Source organism: Camelina sativa, chromosome 7 (genome assembly GCF_000633955.1).
Source record: "Camelina sativa cultivar DH55 chromosome 7, Cs, whole genome shotgun sequence".
In the NCBI taxonomy this organism is placed as follows: domain Eukaryota; kingdom Viridiplantae; phylum Streptophyta; class Magnoliopsida; order Brassicales; family Brassicaceae; genus Camelina; species Camelina sativa.
Genome location: NC_025691.1, coordinates 30,278,865 through 30,288,588, shown reverse-complemented (window position 1 = coordinate 30,288,588; position 9,724 = coordinate 30,278,865). Strand labels below are relative to the sequence as shown.

The 9,724-nt window shown below is 43.1% G+C and overlaps 2 protein-coding genes across 4 annotated transcripts in view; both read right to left on the bottom strand.

Moving 5' to 3' along the window:
• LOC104703445 (zinc finger BED domain-containing protein DAYSLEEPER-like) overlaps positions 1-5,204 on the bottom strand; it is a 6,099-nt gene extending 895 nt beyond the window's left edge. Inside the window, exons 1-5 of one of the 2 annotated variants that reach the window (XM_019228032.1) lie at positions 5,136-5,204; positions 4,864-5,052; positions 4,703-4,773; positions 3,074-4,380; positions 7-2,416 (exon numbers count right to left, since the gene is read on the bottom strand). In XM_019228032.1, coding sequence (XP_019083577.1) covers positions 100-2,416; positions 3,074-4,368 — 3,612 coding nt within the window. In that variant the 5' untranslated portion in view covers positions 4,369-4,380; positions 4,703-4,773; positions 4,864-5,052; positions 5,136-5,204 and the 3' untranslated portion in view covers positions 7-99. The other variant, XM_010419457.2, reaches the window with a different exon arrangement.
• LOC104703442 (chaperone protein DnaJ) lies at positions 5,699-9,588 on the bottom strand. 2 transcript variants are annotated; one of them, XR_754206.2, is made up of 12 exons: positions 9,085-9,588; positions 8,746-8,814; positions 8,422-8,514; positions 8,171-8,292; positions 7,635-7,830; positions 7,154-7,329; positions 6,928-7,057; positions 6,653-6,813; positions 6,459-6,553; positions 6,178-6,289; positions 5,949-6,044; positions 5,699-5,857 (listed from the first exon to the last, which is right to left on the bottom strand). XR_754206.2 is itself a non-coding variant. In XM_010419454.2 (11 exons), the coding sequence occupies exons 1-11, from the start codon at positions 9,388-9,390 to the stop codon at positions 5,999-6,001; spliced, it is 1,506 nt and encodes a 501-aa protein (XP_010417756.1). In that variant the 5' UTR covers positions 9,391-9,588; the 3' UTR covers positions 5,699-5,998. The 2 variants fall into 2 exon arrangements, 1 of the variants encoding a protein (XP_010417756.1); XM_010419454.2 differs by having other exon boundaries at positions 5,699-6,044.

Genomic DNA, 9,724 nt, shown 5'->3' with positions numbered 1-9,724 from the left:
ACAAGGCTAAAAAAATCCATATTACCCTAAAGTGACCAAAGCGAAATATATAGTAAGCTAAAACTACATCTAAGGACAAGGAATGATGAAAAGGAAACCTCAAGATTCCCTCTTCAGATTGTTTTCTGAGGTGGAACTGGAGGAGCTGTGCTTGAACCAGTCCTTGGCACAGAAGAGAGCTTCCAAGGTCACATGTCGAAGGGAGCTCCTGTAGTTGTCCATCTTTTTCACCTCCGTGTCAAACACAGAATCTGGAGAGACGGTGCAAAAGGGTAGGGACAAAACGTCAGCCGCCATCTTGGAGAGGGTAGGGTATTTGGTTCGGTTCAGGCTCCACCAGCGTAGAACCTCAAAGTCCTGTGACCGCGGCATCAGAGATTCCTCCAGGTATTGGTCGAGCTCCGATTTCATCTGTTGGTGACTACCTACCTCGGAGATGTAAAGCTCAAAGTCTGAGAACCCATCTCCAATGGTGATGAGGGGAAACTCCTGTGAAGATGCTTCAAGGTGGTGGCCTTCTTGGAGAAGGACGTCAACGTGGTGACCTTCTTGAGATATTGTAAATGTGGCTTCTTCCTGTGGCACTGCATGTGATTGAGAATCATGCTGTGCCTCTTCTTCCTGTGGCATTGCATGTGATTGAGGATGTTGGTCTGAGGCTATACCTTCATCCGATTGCTGCTCTTTTTGTGGAGCTTCCTCGCCCTCTCGAGAATACCCTTGGCAAAGTATACCATCAGCGTTTTGTGGGTTTTGGCTGGGTTCGGGAATCTGCTCCATTGGCTGTACCTCCTGTGCTACTTCCTCCACTGGCTGAGTGTCCTCTAGTATTCCCTCGACTGCCTGTGTCTCATGTCCTGCACCCTCGACTGGCTGAACATCATTATGCTTTTCCTCCACCAGTTGTTCCTCCTGAGCCATTTCATCAACTGGTTGAGTGTCCTCGAGCAATTCCTCCACCGGCTGTATCTCATGTCCTTCTTCCTCAACAGACTGAATTTCATCATGCTTCTCCATCTCTTGTACCTCCTGAGCCACATCCTCAACTGGTTGAGTGTCCTCCAGCATTTCTTCCATCGGCTGCATGTCATGAGTTATATCATTGTCGTCCACTTGCTGGTTTTCCAGCAGCATTTCCTCAGTGTGATGACTCTCAGGTGGTATGTCCTCCACTGTCCGGCTAACCTCGGATGTTTCTTCCTGCAAAACTTCTTCAACAGGCTGAGTGTCTTCGACGATTTCCTCCACTGACTGTGTCTCTGGTACATTTCCTTCCCCCAGCTGGCTGTCTTGAGTTATATCTGTATCCTCCACTGGCTGACTCTTCAGGGGTATGTCCGCAGAAGGCTGGCTCTCGCACGGAAATTCCTCAATCAGCTGGGTCTCATGGGCCATCTCCTCCGCTGACTGAGTCGCATAATGTGTTTCCTCCATTGCTTGGCTCCCATGGGATGTCTCATCTGTTAGCTGGCTCTCCTGGGCAGGAGTTGGCTCCCCATTGGATTGCAGATTTTCTGTGAGCGAACCTTGTGTCAGTCCCTCAATTGGTGTGCTCTCTTCAGACAGCCCTTCCATGATATGGTTATTCTGTGAACCTGCATCTCCCAAATGGCCTTCTTCTTCTCCCTGTGTGGTATTGCCTCCCACCGACACTGTCCCCGTTTGCTGACCTTCTCCAGATAATCCCTCCATAGGCTGATTCTCCTGTTGTCCCACACCACCTGACTGATCTTCCTGGAGAAGAGGCTCTGCAACTTTCTCTTCTTGGGCATGGGGCGAGGACTCGGCTGTCAACTGGTTTACCTGAGTCTGAGCAACTTCTTGAGAGTCGTGACCGTCTAAAACATGGTCTCTTGGTTTTTCATCCAGCTGATTGCCATCTTCAGGCTGTTCATATACTTGATCATGTGAAAGCCCGTTTGAGTGGTGGTATTCATGAGGCATGTCATGATGGAAGTGAACTTGAGAGATATCTGTTTCAGAAAAGCCATCATTCCCGTGGCCTACATAAGCATCCAGCAGGGAGTGACTCTGTTCAGTATAGTCAAGGTACAGCTCATGTACTGCATCATCAACACTCCTGATCCATTTATCTGCATCTTCCCCGTAAGCCTTAGAGAAACTAAACTCAATAAGCTTCATTTTGAAGCGCGGATCCATCACCACAGCAACAGCCAGAAGCAGGAAACATTCTCTCCAGTACTCGTCAAACTTCTCTTTCATTGGGTGCGCCAAGTTTCTAACATCTGCATCTTCACTCATGGCTGTGTGGCTTAGCTCTAGCTGAAGCTTTGTCATTTCATGGTACAAATCGTTTGCTGTCAATCGAGTTGAGCCAGTCAAAACATTGGCTGCGTCATAAAGAATCTTCAAGCACGAGCAAAGAATCTCAATCTTTCTCCATTCTTCAGGAGATGTTGACANGGCATGGGGCGAGGACTCGGCTGTCAACTGGTTTACCCGAGTCTGAGCAACTTCTTGAGAGTCATGACCGTCTAAAACATGTTCTCTTGGTTTTTCATCCAGCTGATTGCCATCTTCAGGCTGTTCATATACTTGATCATGTGAAAGCCCGTTTGAGTGGTGGTATTCATGAGGCATGTCATGATGGAAGTGAACTTGAGAGATATCTGTTTCAGAAAAGCCATCATTCCCGTGGCCTACATAAGCATCCAGCAGGGAGTGACTCTGTTCAGTATAGTCAAGGTACAGCTCATGTACTGCATCATCAACACTCCTGATCCATTTATCTGCATCTTCCCCGTAAGCCTTAGAGAAACTAAACTCAATAAGCTTCATTTTGAAGCGCGGATCCATCACCACAGCAACAGCCAGAAGCAGGAAACATTCTCTCCAGTACTCGTCAAACTTCTCTTTCATTGGGTGCACCAGGTTTCTAACATCTGCATCTTCACTCATGGCTGTGTGGCTTAGCTCTAGCTGAAGCTTTGTCATTTCATGGTACAAATCGTTTGCTGTCAATCGAGTTGAGCCAGTCAAAACATTGGCTGCGTCAAAAAGAATCTTCAAGCACGAGCAAAGAATCTCAATCTTTCTCCATTCTTCAGGAGATGTTGACAGTTTATAATCAAGATCGCAGTTTCCCAGACAAGAAAACACTTCTTTGTGTTCACAGGCAGCCAATAACATGTTGTAACTTGTGTCCCATTTCGTTTGGTTGTCAATTAGTAGATCTTTTGTAGAAGGGGTTTGAAGTTGTCTCTTCAGTTCATCAAACCTCTCTCCGCAGCTGTCTTTGGTTTTAACATACTTGACGCTCTCACGGACTTTCTTTATGGGCGTTTCATAATCCGCAGCTCCAAGCAGATCTTGCGCCATACTGCTTAGGAGGCGAGCATAGCAACTACCCAACAACAACTGACCATTCAATACATGCTGGTTCCTGGCAGACAAACAGCACCTGAGGTTTTCAATAGAGGCTTTATTTACTACTGACTGCCCAACAGTGAGACTGGAAAGCCTTCTCTCAAGATTCCAGTCGGATAAACAAGCTGCAATAGGCTGATTTAAGGCAAAATCAGAATCAGGAGAAGGAACGACAGCAACATTTAGAAGCCTGTGAGTTAGTTTCCAATCCCTATCAATGAAGTGTCCTGTCACAAACGCATAACCCACTGATTGATTAGATGTCCACAAATCTACAGTAAGGTTAACTCGCCCAGGAATCTCACTGATGAAGTTTGAAAGCTTTTGCTTCTCGGACAAGTACATATTGACACAATCGCCGTGAATGGTATTGAAGCTAGCCATACTGAACTGGGGACGAAGGGCCTGCACGAAACCAGTAAATCCAGAATGCTCGACCATGTGAAGGGGATATTCATGCATGATAATCATCTTGGCCATCTCGTTGTAGCAGCGATCTTGATCCAGAGGGAAGTTCATATGTGTAGCAGAAGACCTCTGGCGTTTTTTGGGAGGGCCAGTGGCAGGATCTTTGGAATCAACGACTTGTGCTAGCTGAGTGTTGTCTCGGCTCATTGGACAAATACCCAATTGAATGTGACGCTTAAGGTGGCTAGTCCCAGCCAACTTTTGGCCAGTAATGTAGGCGAAAGATTTCCTGCAGTGCTTGCAGCAGGCTTTGGTAGATCCAGGGCTAGAAGTTTCAATGGTGAAGTGCTCCCAGACCATAGACTTCTTCCTCCTGCGCTTGGCTGGTAGTGTGCCAGGTTCAGGGAGCAGGCCATCATCAGTATCGGCAGTAGGGGCGTCATCGTTGGTCCGAGTGGGGGTGAACAAAGCCATGGAAGGGTTATTATGGGAGGTATCGACATCCATATGGGATTGGTCATCAATCTCAAAAGAGCCATTGTTATCAATCAGCATCAAAGAATTATTATCCATACCCTTCAAGTCCTGCAGGAGGATAGATAGAATCAATGAGTGAGTATACATATGAATTACATAGTGAATCACTTGCTAGCATCATCATCATATCAGCACAGGAGACAATTGGGATAATACTGAAGAGCAAACAAACTGAGCCTAATGTTATGTATAATAGAATAATTCAACAGGATGGATTTTTTTTTTTTTAAAAAAAAAGAAGAAGATCGTAAACAACAACATAGAGTTATTATCATCATCATCTTATGATAGATGCAGATTTGGAGAGAATTGAACATATTGATTTGAAAAGAACAAAAAAATAAGGGGGACGAGATCTGTAATAACCGACCTCAGAACCAGACAGCGGGAGGAGATAGTGGAGAATTCAGGCGACAGAGATCCGGAATTAGCCTAAACCCACTGGAAAACCACAGTAAATCGAGTGAGAAGCGAAGCGAGATCTAAGATGGGAGCAATTAAGAGAGAGAGAGGGGAATAGATTAGGATTACCCTTAGATCGTAGCGGCGGGAACGATAAGCGCGAATCGAGACGAAAGAGAGAAACTTTGAAAAATCAAAAGAGAGAGAGAGAGAGAGAGAGAGAGAGAGAGAGAGGAGGGAGACGACGGGACTCGACGAGGGGCTAATGGGCTTTAGGACGAGCTCAGTTCGGCTCTGCTCTTTCTTTTGATCGAAACCCTAAGAGAGAAAAAAAAAAAAATTAGAGACTCGAGACTCGAGACTCGAGAGAACACAACTAATAACTTAATCTGTGTTTGGACCTTATTACGGCTAGGGTTTTGAGCTTTTTTTTCCTTTTTCTTTCGGCCTTTTCTCATCTGCTTCTATTATATACGAATACGATGAAAGAGAGGGCATAAACGGTATTTACTCTTATAGATCTCTCTATCCGCCGTAGATCTATGGTGGACTTTACGTCCTGCTTTTATTTTTCCTTTTCGGTCGTACGTACGTACCTGTCAAATTTAACTAGTTAAGTTAGCTTTCCTTTTACCGAATCAATATGTACATTGTCCAAAATTAAGCTTTTCCCACCATACGAGAAAGGAAATAAGGAATTCCGATGCAAACTCACACCAAATCCAAATAAAATAAAGAAAGAGAGCGTGTAAAAATTGTTAGGAATGGTAAGGTTTGGAGAAAGATGCTGCGGTGTAGCCATTATTAATAAATCTCATTGGTCTCGCTAGAAAGATAAGATAGAGAGAAAAGTCTAACTCAAGAATGGTTGTAATAAATCATCACACAAGTATATCTAAAAAACAAAAAAAAAAATAAGCATTCTTGAGAGACTTTTTGATCATGACCGTGTTTTATCCACATGTTCCATCAATTTCACTGATTTTTTCTTTTATAGCAAAACCAACTCGGAAAACCGGTTGTCTCTGTACTACTACAGTCTACAGTATATTGAAAGGAGTATTATAGAGGTAGGTAGAGCAGAACCGCCCTCTCTTCTCACAATATGTGCATCAAACTGTAACTGAGAAAGGCAAAAAAAAATATTGTATTTGTTTTTCCGCAAAAGACCCTCAGATTAACAAATGAAACAATGAACATTGCCACATTCCTACCATGAATGCAGCTTTTAAACCACGTCCTTTTTTAGTTGAAGATGAATCTCTTATAGGTTATCTCTCAGCCATTTCAGAGCTCCATTTGCCGCAGACCTACGTGCAAAAAAAGTTGCAGGACTACGTTTTTAGAAGAAGACTTTTATGTGCTTCAGATTTAAGAACACAACCATAGCTGGACTATTCCCTATATCATTTCAAGGGCAGAATCTTTTTTTAATTGACTTACCCTGCTAAGTCTTTGATGCTCTTCCACAAGTCGTTTTCTTGCTCTGGTTCTTGATTTTCCTCCTTCACTTCATCTATCCTGTTTTCTGAGCTACTAGGTGCGGTGCTCAGAGCTACAAAACCATAGGTGGCATACACATGAGGGGATCCATCAACGTATACGTGTATCATCAAATAGTCTCACATCAATGCAGATACATACAAGATCCAAGAGGTTCCACTAATATTATTTGGTACATAAAATAAAACACAGTCCTCTGCATTAGAGATTTGACAACTTACTACTGGGTTGCTGAGGCTTAGCACGAGTTCGCGACCGGTTGCTGGACGTGTCCTTCAGAGATGCAAGTTCCTCCAGTAACTCCCGTTCTCCAGCACTGTTCGTAGGATCCAGAAAACCCATTGAGGAATCGACAGACACAAACCTTTGTTTGGTTTAGTTAAATTGACCAAAAGACAAATTTAGACGGTAATACCTTATTTGATTTGGTATAGATACTTTGACTGTAAACAAGTGGTCACCACGGATAGACGGTCTATTCAGTTTTGGTACTCCTTTCTTTGCCAGGACCAGCACATCACCAGGTTGTGTACCCGGAGGTATCTGCAGTTCAGTGTCTCCTTCAACTGTTTTCACCTACAATTACAAAGATGCTTTCGATTTATAATAAGATGAATGGTCAATTCTGAGGATATCTACACGTACCTAGAATGTACTTATTTGGATATCTGATACAAAGAACTAAATCACCTTCACAACCGCACCCAATATAGCATCAAGGTAACTGATCGAAAGGGTAGATAAAAGGTTTATGCCATCTCTTTGAATTCCCCGGACATCTTCAACATCAAGATATACATACAAATCTCCTGGAAGGCCACTAACGGAAGCAGAAAGCCAATTACCAAAAACCCGAACCATTAAGAATGCTATAACAGAAAGAATGGTTTTCTAATTGGTAAATTTGTCAACATACCCTCTGGGACCAGAATCACCCTCTCCAGCAACTCTAAGGATGCTACCTGCACTAACTCCCGGGGGAATTTTCACTTTGATGCTTTTTTTAATACGCACACGTCCCTCTCCAGAGCATTTCCGGCAATTTTCAGAAATCACCTCACCATCTCCACCACAGTTAGGACATATAGAAACCTAAGATGAAAGAGACCACATATAGGTAACAATCAATACGTTCAGCTATAGAAGGAAGGTAGTGTTACACAGTTTACCAGCAAAATCAAACTCTCACAATCAATGAAAACCACGAACTGGATTCAACCAAACTCCTAAGGAATTCTCACTTTCTACGCTTTCTACTAAACGAAACAGATTATTTTGAGTGAACTCTATATCGATATTAATTGTGATGCTCAATCAGATGCCATTTGTGACATCAGACTTTAATAACTGCAACCGAGAGAAAGCAAACAAAAAGGAAAGAAATCAACTGCAATGACCTGGGAAAACATGCCAAATGGTGTTTGCTCAGTTCTCATAACTTGACCCCGCCCACCACAAGTGGAGCATATTCTCATCTTGGATCCTGCTTTTGCCCCGGTGCCAGCACAAGCTTCGCATGTCTCCAAATGCGTAAGATCAAATTCTTTCTCAGATCCAAAAATAGCCTCCGAAAGTTCTAAGGTGATGTCATACCTAAAATGCAACAGCAGCAAAATTGTAATTTAATTTATTTTGGTGTTTGTCAAAGCTTATGCAGGTTATGAAGAGCAAGGAAAAACTCCAAAAGAAAGAACAAGGGAATGGACATACAGACACTACCCTCCTCTGCAATTAAAGCCCATGCTAGTAGAAATTTTCAGGACACAGGGTAAGTTAGGAGACACTAACAATATTTTTACGTTAATCATTAGATAGTATCTTATTAGCAAACAGTGAAATGCTGTTATTCAACAAGAGAATAAAGAAGAAATCATTTGGCGGTTGGTCAATAAATGCATTGTTTTCTAATCAAAAAAAAAAGAAAAAAACTCACCGTAGATCTTCCCCTTTGGTAACCCTACTGCGGCGGGTTCTCCCAAAATCAGCTTGGTCCATCCCGGGAAATCCACCCGCACTCGCACCAAAGAATGTCTCGAAGAGGTCAAAGGGGTTTGACTGGTTGGAAATGTAAGAGAAAGGAAATGTCAAGGACAAGTATGCTACAAGCACAGGAGCTGATGGCAACAAATTATGCCAATCATGAACATGATTATTAAACATAGACAGAAATAGATAATGTGTTACCGTGTAAGTACCAGAAGCTCCTCCTACAGGGCTCTTGACTCCAGCTTCACCATATTGATCATATAATGCTCTCTTTTGCTCATCTGATAGCACCTGACAATGTAGTAGTTCAGTAACCACAATGCAAAAAGAGCTGAGAACTCACATGTATTACTTTAACTCTATTGTACCAAAAAATCTTGAAAACAAGGCTATGTAATCATGGATTTTGAAGCAAGCTAACAGGTAACAAGAAAAGTAAACCCAAATGGCCGAGATATAGGGTGAGGAAGACATGAGCTATGAAGGAGAATCAATCTGGGAACCTTAGCTTTTGGTGCATACCTCATAGGCAGCACTGATTTCCTTGAACTTTTCAGTTGCTCCAGGTTCCTTGTTCACATCGGGATGGTACTACATATAAATCAGTAGAGAAGTTATAGGATCTTAGCGCAATAATGTGAAGCAGACGATCAAAGTAAATAGAAAATTCAAAATAACAATTATACATTTGCACAATGCGGAAACCATTAGAGGATCAAAGCTAACATAAATATTAATAACGGTATGCAGCATAATTAACTTGAATATGATCGATCAGGGGGGGGGTTCCAGATTACTACTCCAGTCAGGCAATTATCAGTAACGGGGGGAGACCGAAAGAAACAGTGTAATGTAATATACCTGACGAGCGAGACGTCGATACGCAGCTTTAATCTCCTTGTTATTAGCAGATTTAGGCACACCAAGAGTAGCGTAGTAGTCTCCGGAAGCAGCAAACACGACGAGGGAACGGCGAGAGGATACCCGTCGATTTCGATTAGGCGAAGAAACGGATAAGAAGCTCTTTTGAAACCTGAGACTGGTGCCGCCGTCGGAAAAGGCAGAAAAATTATTACAAGAAAGGGAACGGGGGCCATCGGCGGCGGCGGCGGAAGCGAAGAAGCAGAGAGAAGAGGGGATGAGGGAGGGAGAAGCGAGGGCAGCCATTAGAGAAACAAAGGACGTGAGGGAAAAAAAAGAGATTTGGTCAGTCGATTAAACGAGCCCTCCGTTTCAGTCCTCAGCGGGGAAGCTTGGCAACGGACATTGTTGAGATGATTCAACTTCTCTTTTAGTGAGAGAGCAAAAAATAAAACTCGACATTCGCGATTTGTGGTGCCAACCTCGCTCACGTGGATCTCTTTTTTTTTTCTTTCAACTTATCTCTCTTCATTGTTCCAGATACGATAGCTTCATTGTTTATATAAAAATAAAACACTCATGGGGAAGTCACAAGTTTATTAGTCTCCGACAGACTCTCCCCCTAATATTCAGAACAATG

Coding starts and splice junctions, on each gene's coding strand:
- LOC104703442 (XM_010419454.2), bottom strand. CDS start 9,390: ATGGCTGCCCTCGCTTCTCCCTCCCTCATCCCCTCTTCTCTCTGCTTC. Junction 8,815..9,084: donor ATCGACGTCTCGCTCGTCAG/GTATATTACATT, acceptor ATTTATATGTAG/TACCATCCCGATGTGAACAA. Junction 7,058..7,153: donor GGTGATTCTGGTCCCAGAGG/GTATGTTGACAA, acceptor TGCTTCCGTTAG/TGGCCTTCCAGGAGATTTGT.